General features: G+C 33.9%; 1 protein-coding gene and 1 non-coding gene across 4 annotated transcripts in view; both read right to left on the bottom strand.

Annotated features, from left to right (window-relative positions):
- Positions 1 to 2,220: 2,220 nt before the first annotated feature.
- The window catches only part of NAP1L4 (nucleosome assembly protein 1 like 4), a 37,876-nt gene continuing 14,166 nt past the window's right edge, over positions 2,221 to 25,930 (bottom strand). For 2 of the 3 annotated variants that reach the window (XM_032222083.1, XM_032222093.1), the window contains exons 8-15: positions 24,157 to 24,228; positions 22,203 to 22,342; positions 16,513 to 16,658; positions 14,132 to 14,154; positions 13,542 to 13,661; positions 11,927 to 11,956; positions 10,274 to 10,330; positions 2,221 to 3,750 (exon numbers count right to left, since the gene is read on the bottom strand). In XM_032222083.1, the coding sequence (XP_032077974.1) occupies positions 3,712 to 3,750; positions 10,274 to 10,330; positions 11,927 to 11,956; positions 13,542 to 13,661; positions 14,132 to 14,154; positions 16,513 to 16,658; positions 22,203 to 22,342; positions 24,157 to 24,228 (627 nt within the window). In that variant the 3' untranslated portion in view covers positions 2,221 to 3,711. Of the gene's footprint in view, positions 3,751 to 9,081; positions 9,124 to 10,273; positions 10,331 to 11,926; positions 11,957 to 13,541; positions 13,662 to 14,131; positions 14,155 to 16,512; positions 16,659 to 22,202; positions 22,343 to 24,156; positions 24,229 to 25,930 lie in introns of all 3 variants that reach the window. The other variant, XM_032222101.1, reaches the window with a different exon arrangement.
- LOC116523794 lies at positions 25,707 to 25,835 on the bottom strand. The gene has a single exon (XR_004257151.1). It is a non-coding gene; the product is annotated as a small nucleolar RNA SNORA54 (small nucleolar RNA).

Raw genomic sequence — 25,930 nt, forward strand, 5'->3', positions numbered from 1 at the left:
AATACAGTCCAGCCTCTAAAAGATTTTGATTCATGACCACTTGTTTTGAAACTTCAACCACTTTTGCTCTACTGGCCCAAGTTTTCTAAAGTAAAGCATATGAAATCCTGAACCCCCCCCCCCCCCCCGCAATATTTAGAATTATTTCAACTTGACTTTCGCAAGACAGCTTTAAAAAAAGACCTTAAATGGGCTGCTTCTCAATTCTGAGTGTTGGGAGTAGAAAGATATTGCATTGATGGGGCTTCCGTAATTATGTAAAATACAATTTATTATGGTTGGTAAATTCTTTGGGTGAGCAAGTAAGCAAAATAAGATTATGTAACATGTGGACTAGGTTGAGAGGTTGTGTTAAGTAAATTGATGATAGAACCTTCCATCTACTTACTGCTATGTCTGTATTAATATAATGGGAATCAACTTAAAATATAGAATAATGATTTTATTTGTAGCCATGTAAGTTACTTTTTATCACGTTATATGGAGGATTTCCCAACAGAGAGATAAGTGGAACTCTTAAGATTTAACTTCTCAGGCTCAGTATTATATTTGGTTCAACTGGAAGTTTTCCTGTAATTTTAATAAACATGTTTATTCAAGTCTTTGTAGACTATATTGGGTATGTTATAAACTCTACTAAAAATAACTTGTCTGGAAAAGTATGAGAAAAGTCCTTCCCCCTTAATATTTTAGATTTTGGAAACTTTTTCTGTATTATTCCTCCTGATCTTGACAGCTCTTATAAAGGGTTCCATTTAGCTCAATATCATACACTAAATTCCTTTGCGAAAGTCACACAAAGACATGAGGATAACAGTCTCTCCTGCTGTTGCAGGTATTTTATATGGCCAATAAACCAGAAAGGAGAATGTAGCAGGTAACCACTGAAAAAGGAGTCCCCAAGTGCTATTTAACTTAATAGAGATTTTCAAACTGAGCAGCAAAACTATATTCCCATGGTACTTAGAGACCATTTTCATTGTTATACTAAGATACAGCCCAACTCTCTCATGGCAAAAATACCAAGTTTAACCTTCACAAATCACAGAAAACCGATACAGCTGTGTGTGGGGGGAAAAAACCTATAATCCAGCCGCAAATACTTCAACTTGAAAGAATATTGTCATCAGTGAACAATGTAAATTAGCAGCAAACCACTGAATTATCAGATAATTAAAGCTAGGCCAAAATTGCACATTTGCATTTTTATCTCTACTTTTGAGTATTCTGGAAGTTATTTACTGCCTTGTTATTAATACAAAATTTGTTACTAAAAGCAGTATTTTTATTTGCTGTTATTTACACAAGAATGAGAAAGAAGAAACTCAATTATTCTATTAATAAGATACAGAACATGTAAATAATTTACTCTGTTTCTCATCAAAAGGCAAAACACTAGTTGGATTATTTTCTTCCTGGTATGTTTACTTACACTTGTAAAGAGTTTTGACTTAACTGATCACTTCGAATAACTATTATCATTCTTACTTATGAAGATGGATAGAATCTCCTCTTTTCTCATTAACTATCAATTGCCTTCCAAAGATTCCAACAGTACAAAAATGCATATTTATTTTCTTCTGATAACATTTATCAAGCTTTCAGTTGAGGTGAATAGAGATACTCTATTCTGATCTACAGGTGTTAGAATGAGACAGCTATACAAGAATTTCTTCACAGCTGCAGATACTACCCTAGAAGTGTTTTAAGATATTACAAAATTAGAGCTGCATCAAAATCTCCAACCTCTCCCCCCTCCCGTTTTTCCTATTTCATAATTTTCCTCCTTCTATTTTGCCAGATCTCTTTTGGTTAATGTGTAGGGAATTCATAATGTGCTCTATTTTGTAATCCTAGTTTTTAAATAAAAAACTACTTCTGATTTTTGTTTAAATTGCCCAGCATAGTCATGACTTCTGTTGAATTCTACCATTTTTTCCCCGAATCTATTCCTTACAATAGTGTTTCTTAATCATGGCAACTTTTAAGATTTGTGGACTTTAACTCCTAGAATAAAACTCACACATCTTAAAGTTGCCAAGGCTGAGTTAAAAACTCAATACTCAACTGAGTCCCACGACCAAAATAAGTTACCATATATACAGGGAAATTTACAACTGAAATCTCAGCAGGGATCCATGTGATTGTTAACTGTCACATACTGATGAATGCGACAAGGAAATGTCATGTATTGATAGAGAAACTATCAGGACAATATGCTTCATGTTTCACAACTTTAATAGAATATTCTAACTATTCTGTACAAATTGAAAACACCGTATTAAGTTACAAATGTATAAGATAAGGCTGGAGCACTCTCTACATGCCTGGTAACAGCATTCACACAATTGGTAATGAAGTGTTGCCATAAGCTGGCATAGTATGTTTAAGAAAGGTGAACTGTATTCTGAATATTCTTCAGAAGGATTCTGGAGCTTTAAAAAACATGGAAATGTGGAACGGAGTGACTTGATATTGCAGATAAACATGAGAACTATGCACCCAGGATGTATTTATATTTTTCCAATTATGAGATATAGATTTCAAAGGCCCAAATTGGATCATCTTCCAATTTATCCAGAATGTTATTTCCCACATTTTGTGTGTAGTTTCACTTTATTTTTTTTGTTTAGTGGAAGCCATACTTTGCTAAGTCCTCTGAATTTCAATGCTGTAATTTGTACTTGATGGCTAAACCGTCACCAGACCATCTGCACTTGGTTTAAAGGTAGAATACAAATTACAAATGCTGCTTCAGCTATACATCAAACTCTGGTCTGTTCTTAGGGTTGAAGGAAGATTTAAAAGTGAAGTTGCACCGAACTGTGGAGAACAAGCATATAAAGTTGCAGCTTGTGTCCAGGCTTCAAATCTTTGGATTTAAGAATGTCTGAACAGTGCCGAGCATAACTAAGGCAAACCAGGGATATATACTTAAGTGCTGCAATCTTCTCAACCTAGGGAGCCCACATCAGGCTTGTTGTTTTGAAATGTCTGAGAAGCAATCATTTTCTTGAGTAAAGTATGAGTTTTCCACATACAAGTACCCATAGTTTATAAACAGGATTCTCTTCAAGTATTTTAAAACTATTAAAAGTACTAGTTCACCAAAGTACTTTAATAAAAAATGAATAAATAAGGTGAACAATTAAATGTCTCTCGACCACTCCTTTCTTCAAAGATAAAGGAAATGTTATTTTTCATTTAAAATTACTGGAAATGACAATGTTTAAGGTACTCTGTAGCACTAATCTCTCTTGAATGGTAGTAGATTTATTTTAAAGGGAAAAGATCTATCAGAAGGCATATTGCTTTATTTGTTTTTACTGTATTTTATTAATTTAATAGTCTAAATATTCCTATTCCATAATATTTTAACAAAAACCTACCTTATGTTGAGGGTAAGTTTTTCAAAAAGGCAAATTATTTTTTTAATTTAATGGAAAAGCCTACAGACAGTTGAGCTAAATTGTACCAAAGGCTGTAGAGTGTGCTTTAATTAAACCTCATATTTCTCAAATGCATTAAGTTGCCACTGTACAAGTTAAGCAAAAATAAGAAAAGAGTTAGTGAAAATCATGCATTTGAAAACAATTTAGTTTAAGCATTGTTAATAAGATTGTGCTGCAGTAATGGAATTTCCTGAACTGCAGGCCAGGTATCCAAATATTGTTACAGGCTGTTCAAATATCACTCTGAAGTGGTATTTCCTTATTGTTGTTTGCATTCAGCAGGTTGACTGGCATCTTTCTGTTTAAAAATGAAAAGAAAAAAGAAAGAGATTTATGCAAGAGGTACTTCAATATAATACTGAATTTAATTCAACATAAAATTTAATTTTGTATTCATAACCAGTACCAGAACTAAGATATGAAAATGGTAATTTGAAAAGTAATATTCAAGATATTGTGCTTTGAGGGATGGAGATATTATTCTCTATCCTAAAGGCAAGACAACCAGTTATTAAAGCTGTGTGGTGTTTTGGACCTAAATGTTAAAAGGTGCTTAAGAATCAATTGCAGTCCAAATGTCACATCTTTTTTTGCAAATTTCAAAGCATGTCTTTTCTCAGGATCACAATCAGAGAAATGTTTTGCCTTCAAATTGAAGCACTGCTTATTAGTTACCCCTATATTTTAGCCATTACAAAAATAATGGATTACAATAAAGCCATATCATCCAATTTCTTGCAGTGGCTAGGGGTTCACTTATTCTTCCCAATAACTGGCACAACAATCTGTGTTTTTACATTTTTATATTATTCTTTCTAAGATTAGAATAAATGGATGAATGACATTCAGTACTCCTTGACCCAGACCAACAGTATCATACTTTCAGATCATTGTTCAGAGGAGTCTTTCTTAGTACCCACTTTCCAACATTTTCCAAAATATCTAAAATAGAGACAGACTGAAGGTTAATCGCATCCCGATAAAGAACTAGATTCTAAGATACTAGTCTGAATTTTTTCCCCCCAACATTTCTCGAAATAAAAAGATAATCCCAGTTTTAAAAAACCAACAAAATACCATAGGATCACATAAGAGTTTACTATCAGGGGCAATGCTTGCAGAAATACTAAAGGAAGAAAAAAGGAAGGGTAATGTGAAAAGCAGTCATTCTAAAGGAGAACCAAGATTTTTAAAATTAAAATTCAAACGAGCCATTTAAAATCTTTCCTACACACCCTTGAATGAATAATGCAGAGGTTTAATAGTTATCACAGATAAACAGTTGTGTGCAAACATTTAGGCATCTCTAACTCAAATTGAGAGCGCTTACTGGTTAAGGCACTAGACTAGAAAGTGGGAGAACCAACATGAAACAAGCTAGATGAACTCAGGCCACTCACTCACTATCAGCCCCAGGAAGAAGGAAATCAGCATGAATTGAGGGCATGCCCTCTCTCAAAAAGGTAAAATGGAACATTTCAATGAATCCTTAAGTGAACATTACATTTTACAGCAATATACTGTTAGTATATTGTACAGCAATAAATTTCTGCAAATCTGAATGCATTCATGCGCATTCATCTTCACGTAAATTTAAGGATCCAAAATAAAACATGGAATGTCAGGTACAGAAATTTGGAACCCTTCAACAGCCTTAAAGTTTCAACTATGAGGAATATTGTTAAGAAATAGAAGTTAATAAAACAGTTGAAGTAAAGGCAAGTTATGGAAACCCCAGGAAAAAAAATACACTAGAACTGCCAAAAAAGCTGGTCAGATCTGCAAAACAAAACCCAGAGATCATTGTAAATGGCCTTCTGAAAACTTTAGCTGTACAGTACAGTAATTATTCACAGGTCCACAGTACAGCACTGCTTTGGTAACAATCATATGCAATGGAAAGCTGGCAGAAAGTTCCCTTTCTTCTGATCTCAACATCACTGCCTCATCTATGCATGCACACACACACACGCACACAGACATTATGAAATAAAAAACGAACTGTTCAACCACACAATATATACATTTGTGAAAAAATGATAAAACAAATGAAAAACATGTGGGCTATTTCAAAAGATAACAGTTTAAAATACACCTTCAAAGTATTCAAGAACACTTACAGGAAACATAATTTTTAGAGTAGCCTTCACAACAGTTTAAACTTTGGTATCTCTACACGAAGATCTCAAACATATATAAAAATAATGTAAAAACATTTCCAAGAAAGAAAGATTCTGCAAGGAAGAATGGAAGAAAAATTCGAAGAGCAAGAAAAAAACTCCCTACAACTTGTGATACTTTCCTGATACTCATTTGATCATTAACTGGTTAAAAAAGTTCAATTCATGTTACTTGCATTTCTAATAAAAACAATTATTTTAATTTTTATGACTGCTTTAAGCATTCTCTTATTTTGCATTCTGTTCACCAAGAATACATTTGAACAGTAACAAATACAAATCAAATCATTTTGACAACACAGAAGTAGAGAGAGTTTGTATATTTTTGGGGGGTTAATATTAAAGATGAAGATTACACAAACGTAATACAGCATACTTATGGTGAAACAGTGGAACACTTTTAAAAAGGGATAATAAAAAGGGCAAGTACAGGTAGTCCTTGACTTACAACCACTGGTTTAGTAGTCTTTCAATGCTACAACAGCATTGAAAAAAGTGACTTTTCACGTACAACCATTGCAGCTTACCCGTGATCATGTGATCAAAATTCAGATGCTTGATAATTGGCATGCATTTATTATATTGGCAGTGCTCCTGGGTCAGATAATCATCTTTTGCAACCTTCTGACAAGTAAAGGTAATGGGAAAGCCAGATTCACTTTACAACCATGTTAACAACTCCAATGATTCATTTAACAGCTGTGACAAGATTGTAAAATGGGGCAAAACCCACTTCTGCCTTGCTTAACAACAGAAATTTTGGACTCAATTGTGGTTGTACATTAAGGACTACTTGTAATATGTAATGCTGTTTTCCAAGTGACTCAATATTTTAGTAAGAGAAGAATTACTAATTCCTATTTTCTCTTATATATCCTTGCTGTTGAGTGGTACACAAAACCTGACATTTCTACTATTAGAAATGTTTCCTATGTAGGTCCTGGAATATTGATCAATTGTTTGCAGCAGCTTCTTAGAACCAAAATTTTTATTCAAAACATCCCCTAAAAGTGGAGCCAACAAAACTCTCTATAAAATTAACTCTATAGCACAATGATCCATATTAAGGCTACTTTGGAACAAAAATCCTAAAAAGTAACAGTATGATGATATTTTAGCCACTGGTATGTACACTTTACTAAGCATAAATAGGGAATATCTGGTGTAAGTGTAAGGAAAGCAGTAACTGAATATTCATAATTCAGGAAATAAAAGAGTACTTAAAAAGCATAGAGGAATATGATTATTAGTGTAGCTTCTAAACTAGAGTTGTGAACAATACTGAGACATTACAACAGTCACTAACACCAGAAAAGAGAACCCTAGGTTTTTCTACAGTAGTGCAGGACAATCTCAAGTGGGCATCTTATTCCAGAGGCAAGCACTGATGCTATTAACTGGTTTGGATAATGAAACTTCTGCAAAACAAAAACAAGCAAACTCAGAGAGCACCAAGGACCCTCATGTCAACCCTAAGCTACACATATCCTCCTTTATTAGTACTCAGTAAATGATTTATGAGTTTCAGGACCAAAACAGTTGTTGTTTGCACCATGTGACCAAAAGGGTAGAACTATTCTTGGGGGAATAACAGGCTGCTGAATTCTAAAGTATAATAATCATTCAAGACCATATTTAAGGTCTCAAACACCTCATACGTCTGATTGGTCATGAAGGGAGGTGGCTGACGATAGAGAAAACTGGGAAGTTCTTGCACTCTTGGTGGCAGACCTCTTGTCCCTATGGAGTCTATCTTTACCTCATGTTGAGAATGTGGGGAGGAAACATTTGAGAAAGAAGAGGGATGGGGAGTGGCACTGCTTTCTTCCTTTCCCATTTTCAGGCTGTGTCTGCTTGAGAATCCCAAGATAGGTTTTTCACCTTTCTCCATCACCAAAGGAGTGGATGGATGAAGGGGAAAGGGAAGGGAAAAGACAGAGACCTAATGGAAAATCCCTGGTTGCACCTAGAGGTTTCCAGCATGCAGAATGATGTGGATCCTTGGGGAAATATTACCAAGAAACTGCTTCAGTGGAAGGCATGTTATTTCATTTACACACAATTAAATTGCATAAGGGCTAATGAGTCAACCCTTAAACAATTTACAGGCTAAAACAGTGATTTCTGAATCTTTCAATAATTTTCTTTCAAAAGAGTACCTACTATATTATGCACAAGATCTTCTACAATGAATAATAAACCTTTAGCTTAAGTAACAGCTTCCAGAACTTCCTGAAGTGTTTCTAAAACCCAAATGCAGTAAGATGCTACACTATTAAGTGTTGTGAAAACAGGGAGGAAGTAAAATATTCTAAAACAAGAAGTCAGATATGGATGATATGAACATTTGAGAAGGAAAACAGTTTAAGAGAAGAGCTGACCAAATTAATGGCTTATTCTGGAGAAAGACCCCCCAGAAGCAAGTACAAAAGTAGTTAGAAAGTAAACAATTTCAAATACTGTAATGTTCTTCAATAAAATTTATGTGGAATTACCAGAGAATTTGGGCTATCTGTCAATCTACTTTTCACAAAGACAGTTTTTCAAATAAAACAACAGCTTCTGTTAAGACCACATGCATACAATTTTAAAATCAATTATTGATGAAAAAAATAAAAACTTTCAAATCAAAATGTCAGCTTAATAAAGAAGACATTAAATGCAAATGACCAACGTGTTGATACATTAATAGCATCAAAGAAAAAGAGAAGGAATTAAACCAACCTAAATGCACAAAGTAATGTTTAGATAGAGGAATGTTATAATTCAACAAGATGACACTCCTTTTAAATGTCAAGTTAAATCACACTGAGTTTGGAACAATATCTTCTAATGATTTGCAAATACTGAAAATATACCAAAATGTAGCTAGTAGTTTTAAGTCACTAATGCCTACACAAACAACCAACAAACAAACATGCACACACACACACCAATACAATAACAAATACATTCTAGAATGTACTTTTAAATGAAATAATATTGATCTTCCCCCCTCAATATCCCATTCCAAAGTTGTGATGTTACTGAAAGCATTTCAACACTGCAACAGTGTTACAACAACCTTAACAGAAACAATCTGATCTTGAAACAGACTATTGGATCTGTAAGGCTAAATAGCTCAATTTTGAATACTAAGTAGTTAGGCTGGAACATTTCTTTTTTAGATTTTATCTGGACAATTGAGAACACATATCTAAATAAATATTATTTTCCCCTCAAAAAAGGTAATTATCTATAATTGAAGAGTCACATCTATTTTATGTATTTTTCTCAACATTTACCTTGTGGACTTAATTATACACTAGCCTGATAAAGTACCATTTTTCCCCTATAGAATAGGTGAATGAAACAAATTAGGTACTTAAATGAATGAGGTTTGCATGGGTTCCAAAAAAAGGGGGAGGGATGAGCCTTGGAAGTTAGGTATTAATGGAATTCAACCTTACCTATAAATGAATGAATGAATGATAAACAGACTTAAATTACACCTAAACGGGAAAAATTGAAACGAACTGTCAGCATAAAAGAAAGATGAAATGGACCCAAATAAACAAAAGTAAAAAGCAGTAACTAGTATTCCAGAAGGCACAAAAAACAATTTGTCACATACAATCACTCACAGAAATAAGCATAATTTCTATTTTTTTCTAGCTAAAGATATTAACACTTGCCTGCAATGCATTTCATTTTTAATTCAGTAACTATCATATCATTACTGCAAGAGTAATATAATGATCATAAGAAACATTATCTCTAAGCCATGTGTACAATTGTGCCAAGGGTACAGGTTATATATTCAAGTCAACATGTACAATGTTCAAAATTCAAATCCAATTTTCACATGTAAATATTTGCATATTTTACTTTTAATATAGATCTCTGGTCAATGTATTGCAGATAACCAGCTATCAGTGTAAGTAAAACTAGTTTGAGAACTGATGACAAGAAGGATTCTTTCCATGCTGTAATTTTAAAAATAAGTCTGGGTGCGGGGAGTGAAAAGGGAGGAAAGGGAGAAACACTATGAATTATTTCATCTTACCTACATGACTAAAATCTTCATTCAAGAGAAAAAGATCACATAGGAATACCACATAACAATTACATCACTATAAATCTCCCTGTAATTGTATATGTGGAATTTATCAAATGTAATCTGCAAATTAAGAATTCCTTTTCTTAGGCAAGTAGGAAAAAATGAAATGAATAAAGCAAATTTTGGTATTTTGGAATGAAAAAGAATAGAAAAACAAAAGCAAATGGGCATCAAATGGACAAATATTTCAAATCTGCAAAGCAAAGCTTTTAAATAGGCAGGCATATGCTAAAATATATTTCTAACTTTATATAAATATATATAAGACAAACAGAATTTGCTATTTTAATGTATGCCATATTATAAAACTAATTTGTCAGGTTAAAGAAAATGAAATGAATTTGTATTATCTTAGCAATAGCAAGGAAAAAGTGAGAATGTATTCATTTGAATGAATAAATAATGAACAAAAAGAAAATCAGGCCATTCTTTAAATTAATGAATTATTAACTAATAAATTAATTAATGAATTAGCAGAATTTATGTGGCATGTGGTACAATTTATTATTTTGGCTTAATAGAAGTACTTAAATAGAGCTTACCTTAGGTTCACTTTCTGCATCTTCTTCCTCTTCTCCTTCTTCTTCCCCTTCTAATTCCTAGATTTAAAAGGAAAGGACTAGGTTAAGTATGTTTTTTTTACATCATTTATGCACATTGTTTCATCCATTTTTAAAAAATTGTTTACTCTTACTAATCACAAAGGCCAGAAACATGAGTCCACTACTTTGTAATATTAAATCCATCTGTTATCAATTGGATCTTCCTGTCTTTTTAGAGAAAGGAATACTAGTCTTTATGATAAGTTAATGGCATAATTTAGGTGGAATGACAGGTACGATTAGTCCGTTTACAAAGTTTACCAAGCAAGCTTGTTAGCCTGTGGCAATTTGATTGCTACAGATCTTTGTAACTTTTGAAAAGATTTGAGATCAAAGGGGGTTTTCAAGTAACAAAACTGGTAAATGCCATGAAATGTGAATGCTGTGTTTGAGAACTTGTGATAAACACAAGCCAATCTTTTCACTGAAACTGATGATATATAGACTATTTAACATTTCCTTTAAGTATTAGAAAAATTAGAATACTTTTTAAAAGTAGTCAAAGTATCAGTAAGAAGAGACCAAAACCGCAGCCTTCTAAGACATTCCAGATAATTTTATCCTTCTTTTCTCCTGAATGATCATGAACATTTTTACTCTCTCAACTGTTACAGTATTAGTAATTCCAATTAGACTTTCAAAACGATCAGTAACTTGTCTACAAAGAAAAGTGCTTTAAATGAGTGGACTGTTCCTTCAATGTTGTAGAGATAAAGTCAGCAAGTCTTATCTTTGGAAATTCTGCTGCATCAAAAGTTTGGCAGATGAATAAATATTGCAGAAGCTTCTCATTGCTGAAGAAGCTACAACAGCTTACTTACAAACTCACTACACTTGCCCCACAAAACCATATGGCTAGTAATAAACATCCATCACACCCTAAACTGGAAATCTCAGAAAGCAGTAGAAGAAACAACAACCAGAAGGGGAAAAAGCAGAAGGGTTCCTTTTATCAATAATTAAACCGTTTAAAAACTAAGAAAAAAGGGTAGGGAGTGGGAAATAGAAAAAAAAATACTTCTCTCTGCTCTATATAAGTGAACGAATTAATAAGCAATTAAGAAATGATCTACAGGAGAAGGGAATAAGAATCAGGTCATATGGTTTCTGTCTTCTGAGAAGCAGAAGACTATATCTAATATCTACCACTGAACCAAGATCTGAGCTATTTGTAACTGGAAATTAATAAACAAAGGATTCTTCTAACTTCAGCCTACTTTCTGCCTTCCTAACTAGGTTTTACATACATTTGGGAGTAATATTTTCAGAATTGCACTTAACTTTTTAATGTAATGGTGAAATAAAAAATGTACGTTTTTCAAGAATTCTATTTCTGTAACTCCTCTGGCTTTCCTTTGAACTAGATTGTCTTTTAAATATATACAAAATAGCCAATTTGTTATTGCTGACTTTTGATACTGAGGTATTCCATTTGGGTCAATAGATATACACATGCAAAACATAAAAATTAAGGTTAATGTAAAACCTCAGATTGCGAATTCCTGTTCTAAAATGCATCTCCTTGATTATTCAGCTTGCAGTATTTATTATGTATTCCACTTAAAGAAAAATATTAAACCATGATATACTCACCTCCTCTTCTCCTTCCTCTCCTTCTTCAAACTAATTAAAAGGATGGAGTAGAGTAGGGAGGGGGAGAGAGATACTCATTTAGATATTACTTTACACTCATTACATGTAGCATTTATATGAATATTTGAACCATTTCCCCCCAAATCCACTTATATACATCTGACAGTTTAAAATGTATCAGACTAATACCTGCATACACATACGGAACAATTAAATATATCTTTCTACATTCCCATAATTATTTCAGAGAAGATAAATAGATCACTTATCCCAAATATAGCAAAGTAGTTTCAATAGATGTGAACATTTTTTTATTTCAATATTCATCATGAATTTCTATGAGGTTTTGGTAAGCATTCAATTGACTGGTTGTCTTAAGACTGCAATGCCAATCTAGGTGGAAATACATCATTGACCTTGATTACCTTGAAAAGCTAAGCAAGGCTGGACCTAATATTTAAGAGACCATCAAGAATTACCAGGCTTGTATATCAGACAGGTTAAGTTGGATAAAAAACATGGAAGAAGGTAATAGCAAATCATTTCCATATTATTACCAAGAAAACCAGATGGGTTAAGTAGGACCTGGGCTGAGTTCAACTCAAATGAGTCTCTACTTTTTACTTTACTGTATGTAAATATAAACATTCCTGCTTGAGCAGAGGGTTGTTATTCTGTATTTTGCACAATTTATCTTTTTTATTTATTTTGTTTTTAAAGCTACAAAAAGGAACAATTGTCATATAAACAGCAAATCTGTCTGCAATTTTTTTCTTTAAGATAGGATAATATACTGAACAAAAGACTAGCTGGGAAGTTCTTAGTCTCATATCACCCCACAGTGGTAAGTTCAGTGAACAGCACTATATAAGCTACTATTTTTTTAAACTCAGCATTTCTATACACATCTGTTACGGTAATAACAACCTACTGGTAGAACTGTTGTTAGGATTACTATTATACTAGACATTGAATCTTAAGTGCTATTTAAATATTACTGAAATTACTAGTCTTCTTTATATATTAGAGTCCAATGGGGGAGGTACACACTGACTCAATTTCTTGTGTACAGGTCCTTGTCCTTGTTCACCTCAGATATTGTTGAATGATTGCATGTTAATAGTAATTGTAGCAGTAATAAAATGCATGTATCCAAATGCATAAATTAATCTATTTATAGCATGAACTTTCTTTTTTCATAAGTCTAATATAACAGAAAAGACATGAAATAAAATACACCATAATTTTTTCTTATTCTATGAATATTCCTGATTTATAGCCAGCTCTATTTCATGCAAATAAAAAAGCAGAGTATGTACAAACCTCATTTTTTGTTTCCAAATGATGTTCCATCATTCATATTTACTAAGTAAACAAAATCTTTACTGGGAAATTTTTGAGGAGAGTATTGCTCGTCTACTTTACTTACAAGATGCAGGACTCACATATAGTGGAGAAATTACCAACTTTGAACTAATTGTTAATGTTATTATTAATCTTGACTTTAAAGCTTTGGATTTTCTTTTCTAATCAGCAAAAATTATTATTAAAAGCAAGTACAATGCTTCTATGCAAAAACAAACAAATAAATCTGAAATAATTGGAAGACACATACATTATCATCATCCTCTATAGCTTCTCCAGTGAAATAGAGTACAGCACGGGGCACTATTCTTTCACGGAAGAAGTGCCCAACTTCAAAGTCTATGGCTAAAGTACACTCTGAATCTTCATCCTGTAAAATTAAAAGAAGAAAATTATGTCTGTATAACTACATCTATCTTATCAAGAAATCATTTAAAATGAGTAACAGAAATGAAATTGAAGTATTTTGTATGCTATTAATATGCATTTCTACTAATTTATAACTGCTAAAAAGAGGAATTTTATTTATAGAAAAGTTTGCTCCCCAAACTTGCAATTTTCAACAATGTACCAAGTAATATTAACATAATTTTATTAGAAACAGACATTTTTATACACCAGTCAAAGCAAAAAAAAATGTAAACAATTATTGACCAGCTTTGGAGATCAAGTAGAGATTACATAATGCTTAGAACAAAAATACCAGAGAAAAAGAGAAAAAAAAGCTTAGTGAATTGACTCAATTTTATGCAACATTGATAATGAAATGTCTGATATGAACAATCAAATGTGAAGCTATAAAGCTGAATTCACTATTTTAAAAAATGAAATAAAACTTACCAGTGATTCTCCATCTCCTGAAACTACAGGGGAAAAAACCAAATGTATTGTAAATTGTTTATAAAGCAATTTTTGTTTTTCAAATGCTAACATGTTTGGTATTTATATGAATAGGCAGATTTAAAAAAAGATCTGAAGCATGTTCTAGTATAATGCCTTTGTGAAGGGGCAAATAGGAATTCAATGTAAAGTCTCTCCCTTTGTTTCTTAAATCAGCAGTTTAAGCACGAATACTGGAATCAGAAAAACTGCAAAAGAAAACTGCAAAACATGTCTGATTCAACATGGAAGTGGTTTGGAGTGATGGATAGGTTTGTATGGCACTAATATTTACATAATTAAAAAGATTTATCTTAAAGCTTATATTTCTATGTAGAGGAGATTCAAAGAACATCTAATAATAAAAGCATTATTCAAATGCAATACCAGTCCTCTGATAATTATATCACTAATATTAAATCATATCTTAAAGGATTTATTCAATATTATCCATACCCCTATAGGGATACCATGAAATCTTCTTTTTCATTCGCATTCACTATGATGAGAATGAGAAGAAGAAATTCACAACACTGTGGCAACTTTATTTGGTTTTGCTTGGTTAGTAAAATATAGCTCTCCTGACCAACCCCCCCCCCCACTGTAATAGCAAATATTCAAATTGTTTTTTCAAGTTTTGTTGTGTCTTGTCCTAGTTCAGAGCCATGATCCACATAGATTAAATAATAATTTTGAATTGCAACTTACTAAGAAAAGATATCATGTGGAAAAACTAGAATCGAACAAGTAAGAACTATTAAGTTGTTAATCCCAATTCTTCAATTTTTTGGTTTCTTGAAAGAAGTCAACATATACCAGGATTAATATGTAGCTCAAAGTTGTGATCCATGATTCATGTGCATGAAATACATCTAAGATATTGCAGAACACTGGTTTATGGATTATGTGTGATAACCGGCAGAAGTATCCCTAATAACTTAATGATATTTAAGTTCTGGCATCTGCTACTACAAAACTATCTGACATGGGAAAAAAGTCTTGTTTTCTTTTCAACATTATGGCCTATCAAGACAAGGAAGTATATGTTCTGGCGTTTGGTTACCTTTTTCCCTGCAATCTACTCAAGGTTGGCTGGAAAGAGGAAATGAGAGAAAGGGGGCATCTTTCAAAAAAGTAGCTACAAAGCTGAATGTGTATTGATAAAAGGAAACCCTTCTGATTAGCTAAGAGAAAAATCTATTACACATCCTTCTACATGTGTTATTCTACTTCTTAATATTCTCTCTATTCACTGTTCTGAATAAGCAACATTATACAAAGTTCATAAAAGAAGTAAGTCAAAGAAATTAAAGACATAAGCTTAAATTAACACAATTCATTGAGGTTCTCAATTCTCCACAAATTCTTTAAATCATCTTTGCTTTAACCATGCTATACAATGCTTCATATACTCCATTCCATTCTTTAAACTCCTTGCTTCTAAGAATCTCCCCAAATCTGGATCTTACAAATTTGGTTCATTATCGCCTTTCGTACTCTTGTAAACATTTTACAATTAACAAAACTTGCTGTGGTATTTTAATGTTACAGCATCATAATTCACTGCTAATGGTGAACATGATGGACTGCCTATCAGTTTGGTAGCAAAATGTACATAGAAATAAGACAAGAGTTTCTAAATATGACCATGCTTCTCCTAAGCATTCAAGCAAATTTCCGACTAAAGAACAAATACACAATGCAGCTTTGTGTTATTTCAATGAGTAAAAAGAATGAGACAGAAATTTAGACTCAAATTTAAAATTGAATAGAATATATTTTAATTTTCCACTAGATTAAATAGGCTAAAGTGTTAGGATCAGAGGAGATTCCTGCTTATTATTATTTAGAATATTTATATGGCCATCCACAATCAATGACTCTAGGCAGCTTAAACCGCTATTAAGAGCTTCAGTGTCTTTCTCCTCTGCATGTTAAACCATGCTTTTCATTCAGTTCAAGTTCATGGCTTGCAACCATTCCCTGTTCTAAGCCTATTAAAGCTCCATATTTTTGTTTTCAAAAGGATAAATCCCCCCACAACCCCTTAAAAGTGATTTTATGTGCTCTACAAAACATTGCAAGTACTTCATCCAGGTTAACTACATCATGGTCAAAAATAAGTACCCATTCTGAGCTGGAGACTTATTTCTGCAACTATTAAACATTTTGCTAGTTATAACTTGCTTTGACTCTCAATATTAAATCTTTACAAAATCTACTCAAAACTGAAAATATTCCAACAAGAAATAAAATACATTCAATTGCTTTGCTCATATTTGTGACATGGAAAAAGTTAAGTATTTTTAAAATAAAGGCAGAATAAATTGAATCAATGTTACCTTTAATTGGGCTGAAGAAATTAAAAAATGAGTCATTAGGTACTTGTTTTGTAATTGTTCTGACAGTGCCTCGACCCTTGTGTTTCTGTTTTTTCTTTATTGTTTTTACTGTAACATTTCTTCCTTTCTTCCAATCAATAATGCACCTGGAGATGAAGTAAAATTATATATCAGTGACATTAAAGAAATAGATTTATTGCTTAGGCTAGTATTAGTCATGATAATAGTACCCTTCCCCTGCACTATAACAGTATTATCTCCAACTACTTATGAAAAAATTTGAAAGGCGGTAACAATATGATACAGAAAGAGGCATTAAGACATTTCAGAATTCTATATCATTAAACCACAATATTGAAAATAAAATGTCAATATGAAGGTGGCATTTTAACTGATAAATTCTGAAAATGGAATAAGCAGGCAGTAAAGAAACTTCTCCACTGAGAAGCCCAGCTACAGCCAGATTACTCATACCTTCTAGACTGCATGTCTGCAACACCCACCCACTTTCAGTAGCAGCCACCACCACTCCGCCCAGCCACACTTGCTCCGCCCACACATCTAGTAGCAGTTGCTTCCTACCTGGGCACACTGGTGCCACAGCAGTCACCTCAATGCCCTCCCACATTTGGGAGCAACCAACACCATTCACCTGTGTTTGTGCTGTGCCACCTGTTGTTGGGAGCAGCTAACCCATGGCTGGTTGCACTCAAGCCACAGAAGTCACTGACCTACCCACTGGCCTGTCTGTGAGCTGCCCAGGGCTTACAACTTCCTGCCACCTTCTCTATTGACTTGGCTTGTTGGAAGTTAGGAGGAAGTTACAAGGAGGTCCTCCCTTAACAACTGCAATCCTTGCTTAATGACAACAACAGGGACTGCAGGGATTGCCATCACTAAGTGACATGGTCATGTGACATCATGCTTTATGACTACATCACCTAATAATGGAAATTCCAGTCACAATTACTGTTATTAAGCAAGGAATTCCTGTTTAAAAGCAGGTGCAATTGTTTGCCTAAAAATACACTACAGCACAATGTTGATAACTTTAAAAGTCTTTTATCAATTTTTAGATCCTTCATGTTTGAATCACAATAATTAAAAACAGCATTACATTAATATTTTTATTAAGCAGGGAGTAGTTACAATTCTGCATGTAAGAAAATGCAATTATCAATGAACAGACTGACAAATAGACCCAAATGATGTAAACATATACTACACCACTGTGACTGAAGAATAGCTTTCATCTTTATAGAGGAAGCAACTCTAAGCCTTCAAGGGTAGACCAAGAGATATGATGGTGAATCCCTTAAAGGCAGAGAGGATGCAGTTTCAACTTTATAGAAAGAAAGAAAAGTCCTGTTACTGCTATAAAAACCCAAATCAAGCTGATGTTCTAATTCAATCCTTTTGATTAAGTGTGCTATCTTCCAGGAACAAAAATCACAAAGACAAAAATTTCCAAAGTTGACCAAATTCACTGATAATTATTCCTGCTTACTAATCAACATGAGACAAATTATACTGCAAAGAACAATACAATAAGACATCAAACATTTAAGAAACAAATTCAATATTTGGGGTGGGTGGATGTTAGTGATGTTCTCATCTTTCCTTCCAGTGCATGGAAAAATATTGGAAAAGGAAATACCAGACTGCTGACACAAGATGGGCTGTACCTCAGAAGGACTGATAAAACCATCTTCAGACAAAGAATAGAGAATTTGATCAGGAGAGCTTTAATGTGAAACTTGTGGGGGCTGAAAACAAAATATTTAAAACATAAATAAAGACCTATCTAACATACAGGGAAGATAAGAGTCTTGCTTTAATGAAGCCTATTAAATTGCTCAAATAACAGGATTGGTTCATAAAGTTAAATGACCATTGTGTGTAACAATGTATAACCACTATTATTCACAGTATAAAAAGTAAATAAGGTGAGTCTGAATACCCACTATGGGAGGGCAAATATATCTAATGTATATACAGGTGAAACTCAAAAAATTAGAATATCGTGCAAAAGTTCATTTATTTCAGTAATGCAACTTAAAAGGTGAAACTAATATGAGATAGACTCATTACATGCAAAGCAAGATAGTTCAAGCTGTGATTTGTCATAATTGTGATGATTATGGCTTACAGCTCATGAAAACCCCAAATCCACAATCTCAGAAAATTAGATTATTGTGAAAAGGTGCAATATTCTAGGTTCAAAGTGTCCCACTCTAATCAGCTAATTAAGCCATAACACCTGCAAAGGGTTCCTGAGCCTTTAAATGGTCTCTCAGTCTGGTTCAGTAGGAATCACAATCATGGGAAAGACTGCTGACCTGACAGTTGTGCAAAAAACCATCATTAACACCCTCCATAAGAAGGGAAAGCCTCAAAAGGTAATTGCAAAAGAAGTTGGATGTTCCTGAAGTGCTGTATCAAAGCACATTAATAGAAAGTTATGTGGAAGGGAAAAGTGTGGAAGAAAAAGGTGCACAAGCAGCAGGGATGACCACAGCCTGGAGAGGATTGTCAGGAAAAGGCCATTCAAAAGTTGGGGACTTTCACAAGGAGTGGACTGAAGCTGGAGTCAGTGCATCAAGAGCCACCACACACAGAAGGACCCTGGACATGGGCTTCAAATGTCGTATTCCTATTGTCAAGCTGCTCCTGAACAACAAACAACGTCAGAAGCATCTTACCTGGGCTAAAGAAAAACAGACCTGGTTTGTTGCTCAGTGGTCCAAAGTCCTCTTTTCTGATGAGAGCAACTTCTGTATCTCATTAGGAAACCAAGGACCCAGAGTGTGGAGGAAGAATGGAGAGGCACATACTGCAAGATGCTTGAAGTCCAGTGTGAAGTTTCCATAGTCTGTGTTGATTTGGGGAGCCATGTCATCTGCTGGTGTTGGTCCACTGTGCTTCATTAAGTCCAGGGTCAACACAGCTGTCTACCAGGAGATTTTGGAGCACTTCATGCTTCCTTCCGTAGATGAGCTTTATGGGGATGCTGACTTCATTTTCCAGCAGGACTTGGTACCTGCCCACACTGTCAAAAGCACCAAAACCTGGTTCAATGACCGTGGGATTACTGTGCTTGATTGGCCAGCACTCGCCTGACCTCAACCCCATAGAAAATCTATGGGGCATTGCCAAGAGAAAGAAGAGAGACATGAGACCGAACAATGCAGAAGAGCTGAAGGCCGCTATTGAAGCATCCTGGTCTTCCATAACATCTCAGCAGTGCCACAGGCTGATAGCTTCCATGCCACGCCACATTGAGGCAGTAATTGCTGCAAAAGGGGCTCAAACCAAGTACTGAGTACATATGCATGCTTATACTTTTCAGAGGTCTGATATTGTTCTATGTACAATCCTCGTTTTACTGATTGCATGTAATATTCTAATTTTCTGAGATTGTGGATTTGGGGTTTTCATGAGCTTCAAGCCATAATCATCACAATTATGACACATCACGGCTTGAACTATCTTGCTTTGCATGTAATGAGTCTATCTCACATATTAGTTTCACCTTTTAAGTTGCATTACTGAAATAAATGAACTTTTGCATCATATTCTAATTTTTCAAGTTTCACCTGTAAAGGAAAGCTGGTAGGATGACTTCCATGACAGGTATTTGGTAGTTAAGAATACAATTTCTTCAAAAGGTTCAGGAGGGAATAGATGACTGAAATGAGGGGCAAAAAACCGAGGACAAAAGCAGTCAATGTAACTGGGCAAAAAAGCACAGTATGAGGTAGGGTTAATAAAGGAATGCCTAAGAACAATCAAAACCAACTACTTCAGATATGTTCAAAATAAAAAAAGAATTAGTGTATCAATAGCCCAATAAAGATAACAAAATGTTAATAGGTAACAAAGAAGAGACAGAACTACTCAACTCCTATTTTGACACATCTTCTGCAACAAAAATATGTTTTCTATCAAGAGACTGTAAAGAGTAGGGTGAAGGGACAGGACTGAAATTTGCTACTGATAAAAACATATTTGGAAAATATTTATTTATGTTTAAATACTCAGGACGAACTGAACTGCTGATGAAAGAACTGATTATTTGACATTAATGCTTACATATCATCTCTGAGAAATCCTGACAAATTAAAGAAATGCCATATGATTATAGACATTCCTTTTTTTAAAAAAAAAAAGCAAAATGGAGGAAGTAGGAGGCCATCGATTTGTCATTCTGACCTCAATACCTGGGAAATCATAGGACAGGTCATAAAAAGATCAGTAGGTGTGCGCTTTGAAAATGATGTGCTAATTACTAATAATCAGCATGAATGTGTTAAGAACAAATATTATCCAATTAATTTCATTATACTTTTTTGATGCAATAATAGTGGAATTCTAAAATATACTTTTGACAATCTCAAAGTATCCTCTGACATACTGATTAGCAAGTTAATTATGTGTGAGCAAGACAAATAAGTGAATACGTAATTAGCTCCAAAGTTATGGAGTAACCAATGATTTTTCATCAAATTGGAGAACATAATGAGTGGGGTACCATAAGGATCAGTCAAGAGTCCTATAATCTTCAGTATTTATATTATTGACTTGGACGAACAGATGAAGTGAACACTTATCAATTTTGCAGGAGACACAGAATTAAGATAAGACAGCTAAAAACCTGTACAATATTCAAAATGATCTTGATAGGCTAGATAAGGGGTGTCAAACTCAACTTCATTGAGAGCCACATCAGGGCTGTAGGGGGGGGCACAGAGTGGGTGGTGTGGCCAGCTTAGCATCATTCCCCAAACTGCTGGCATGTTTCCTCTTCGCACTGGGTAGACGAGGCCAAAGTTACGTTGGCCTGATCTTTCCTCTTCGCATTACATAGACCAGGATGGCCCCATGAGCCGGATCCGATCATATTGTTGGCCAGATCCAGCCCACAGACCTTGAGTTTGATATACCTGAGCTAGATAAATAGTATGAAAGAATCAATAATAAATGCAATTTTTCACTTTCTAAACAAAAATCAAATGCACAGACATAGGATGGAGAAGACTTATTATGGTATGGCACTGTGAAAAAGATCCTAAGACTATATGTCAACAGAATAATTTAGTCACAAAAGTTGATTCTTGCAATTGGTTGGTGTATATATCTGTGCAATAAATAAATAAAAATATATTTTAGCTGCATCAAAGGAGAATTGCCAAATCATAAACTATTCCATTTTAATTTGTTACTCCTTAAATACTGTCCAGTTTTAGACAATGTATTTTGAGCAGTATTTAAAGAAAAAAAATCAGACAACAAATCCTGATCAGGGAACCAGAAATCCTATGAAAAGACACTGAAGGAGCTGGGGATATTTAACAATGAGAAGAAATGATAGGGAAATGAGGTGGGAATATAATAGTACTCTTCATGGGATTTAAAGTCTGGACCATATGTTGTAGAAGCAGACTGAAAATCAAAAACATTATTTTTTAATTCTATGTTTCTGTGTCTTAAAAGCTATCCTATTAGAACTGATTGATGTAAATTCATCCCAAAATGCTTGCATACCCAACCTTATTAGCAATAACTATTATCATTTCCTTTTCTACCACTCATTCTGTCTGGCAGAATAATTTGCCCTATTTTATATTGTGATCACATTATGATACAATCTGATTAAAATCTTTAAAAAGTTATTTAAAACATTTCCTTACCCCTCACAATCAACAATTTCAGGACCCTCGAATGAAAATGGATCCGTCTTATCTGGTTCTGATTTCATCTTGTAGGTTTTTGTCAGAATTGAATTAGTAAAGTAGTCATTGGGTTCGAAGTGAAACTCTAATGTAAAAGACTAAAAGAAGTTCATTATTGTTCCAAAGATCACAATTTTCTGGCAGATAGTAAACAAAACAATAAATTGTGAGTTAAAGGGAATGTCTGAATTGACAATCTGCAGCATGGTAGATGAATAGGAACAGAAAATTATCAAGTTACTCCAAAATGGCATAGTTCACATAGGCAAGAAATACAAACTTATGCAAAGTCCTATGAATTTATTGTCTAGTAATTGCAACTGAACAAATGTTATAAAACAAGTCATGACTACTTCCACTGCTAATTCCCCAACCGTATTACGTTGTAATAATATTCAACCTTTGTGGGACTTCAAAAATGTAAAAGGGGAAAAATGCTTCCTGTCTGAACCAAGTACACCTTACAGTTCAGGTGTTTATTCTTTTTTTTAATCCAACAAAAATTGTTAACTGCAATGCTGGTGCAAGACAAGATTCTAATGGAAAAGAATCTAATTTTAACCACTTGTTTCTTCATTCTAGAATTATTTGAGAAAATCCTTCATTATAGCCACCTATTATCTTCTTAGAACTGATTATATGAAGACCCTTTTCCCCTGCTTTCACTTTATTTTTCCCTTGCATGGTCCCTTAATGATTCTGGAAAACTTTGAAGTTGCACGTAATTTGTGAGGTCAAACTGGTGTAACAGAGATATCACCCTAATACATATAGTTTGGCCTGCTTGAGAAGCAGGTAACAACCTAAGCTAGGACAACTTTTACCCAAATGCATCTTGTGCACCAGTTACACCCATTCTTGGACTGGGCAGCACTGCTCATGGTCACACATGCTTTTTGACTACTGAAATGTACTCCATGTGGGGCTGTCCTTGAAGAGCACTTGGAAGCTTTAATTGATCCAGAACATAGTGGCATATGCAGTTTTGGACACATAGTATGCTAATGCAACATCCCTGCCATCCCTGCTTCCCAAAAAGCTTCCAACTGTGCCCTTTAAAGTGCTAGATGGCATGGTACCAGGTTTCATATGGGACCACCTCTTCCTGGTGGTATGTTTGCTCTAGCAGATATGGCCGAGTGGGCATGCTACTACTAGTTAAACAGAAACATCTGATGAATACCCAGAATCATGCCTTCTCTGTTATGGCACCTGCCTTATGGAATAGACTCCCTATTGAAATATACTAAGTTCCCTTCTCAGTTGGCCTTTTGCAAGGTTATGAAGATCTGGCACTTCCTCCTGGCATTGGGGTCAGGGCTCTGGCATGAGTGTATCTATCTAGTGATGCTGTGTTTCTGTTGAGTCTCAATGCAGTTTTATTTTTTGATCTGTTTGTTTTAATGAAATGATGTTTTAAATTTTTAATTATTTAATATTTTTACTACTTCTGTTTGTAATGCAAAATGCTGTGAACCTTTGTTATAAAAACATAGCATGACTGCACAGTAATTTTCTTGTTCCAAAATAAGATTACTTAATTACAGAATATTGTATTTCAGCATGGGTATTGTATACAGAATATTTAATAGGACTACATCATTGTTGAGGTGTTTAGCTAGAGCAAGTAATATGGGAAATATCTGTTTATGAGGATACAGGTAAAAGAAGTTTAAATGTTAGGTTGTGGGTTTTTAGGATGATCTTCATTAAATAACAGTAGTGGTAGGTGGTGTTATTCTGCACTATACTACTACTTAAGAATTGTGCCAATATAGCAAGATCTTTGAAAATATGGCTGAGAAACTCAAATTTTCTATGTGAAAAACTAATATACGATAAAACATGAAAGCTCCCATATAAAATTATTAACTCTCAATTTATATTAATATTTAAAGTTAATCATACTAACCATAGGCTGTCCTGGCTCAGAAAATTTCACTTTAATGTCTTGCAGGTATTTTAGAATAGGTTCATCATATTCCTAAAAATAAATGAAAAATCTAAAATGAAATAAATGGGTTACATTTCAATAGAATAATAAACTACATCTATGCAAATGTTCAGTTTTGATTTTTCCTTAACTCTTAAAACTCTTTCTAAATAAAATGCAAAAGATTGAAGAATTTGACAGTTACCAATACTCACATAGTAAATAGGCATTTACAAAAAGTTTTGACCTAAGTTGTTCTATATTCTAAACACTTCAATTGCTAAATGCTTTGGAAATGTTCTGAACAAAAAAGCTGTTTTTTGGTTGAGAACATTCCAAAATGCTCAATTGGAAAAAGCTTTTCCATAACAATATTTGCCAGGGGATTTGCTAAAAAATTTATAAGCCTATTTCATATAATTATAATTTATTAATATGCAGAAGCACAATACGGAACATTTTATTTTGCTTTTCCTAAGTTTATAAAAGGGAATGATCACTGTAAAATTGTTGCCAAATGTAAATAAATTTGAAGAGTTCTTTGAATACTGAGGAAAATGTTGAAGTGTTTTCAAAACTGAGCAGTGTTCATCCTCATTTCCATTAAAAGCAGAAATGAAGTCACTTCCTATTCTTAGGAAAAATACAATAGGTAGGCTCAGCATACAAGACACAAAATTTTACAGGCAAAATTTCACTTCAAGCAAGAAACTTGCTTGAAGTGAGTAGCAGCATAAACACTTGGAGAAGAACAGAACCAACACTGAGAGAGAAAAGGATCTATCTAGCATGGTTCGTCATCCTCAAAACTATATTTGAAGGAAGCAGAGGATCCCTCAAAAAGCAAAAAATGCCTCAAATCTTGCCTTCTAATTAGAAGAGGCAGATTTTATCCTTTCCTACCATGTTGAGTGACTGGGAGTGGGACATAAACCATACATGATGAGCATAACGTACTAACCAGTTAAAACAAAAATGGGTCATTTTGGTCACCCATTTTATTGCAAATAACCATTTAGACATCTGTGTGAGGCAAAGGATAAAGGGAATTATTGAGCAAATAAGAAGAAATTGTCAAAAAGTCTTGCATTGAAAATATTGCTACTGGTTAAAAAACTTGCTTGAAGTGAGTGCAGCATAAACACTTGGAGAAGAGGAACCAACATTGAGAGAGAAAAGGATTTGACAGTATTCTGAATCAGTAGATAATTGGTTGCAAAAAAAGGTTACTTTTAGATGCTGGAATTTTATCCTTGTTATGAGTTGGTTACTTCATAATTTTGTTTATTATACACCATTCAGAGTTGCATAACTTGAATAAGGTGGTCATGTAAATGCTACAAACAAATCTTTCTTTTCTTTTTAATCAACATGTGGGATGTATTCATGTATCATGCATTAAGCCATAAACTGAGGATTTAATGTGATGGGTGAACTTAGCTGTGTTGATTTGGAAAATGTAGGGAAATATTACATACAATCAAATTACTATGATTTGTACACAAAGGACAGGTAACTATGAAACTACATGATGTAACCTGCAATAGAGATGATAAGCAGGCAAAAAGCCTGTTTATTCTCATATCAGGTTTTATTGTAGCACTGGAATGGAACCCATTAGCAGAAAAGGCTGTCACAACAGGTTACGAACAGTGCAAATGGTACTATATTGGAATACTAAAATTAAATTTAAAACATTTAACAAACTTCTTGAACAAGAGTTGCAATTTTGAAATTACAGAAAGGGAAATAG

This window comes from Thamnophis elegans, chromosome 1, assembly GCF_009769535.1.
Source record: "Thamnophis elegans isolate rThaEle1 chromosome 1, rThaEle1.pri, whole genome shotgun sequence".
Lineage (NCBI taxonomy): Eukaryota > Metazoa > Chordata > Lepidosauria > Squamata > Colubridae > Thamnophis > Thamnophis elegans.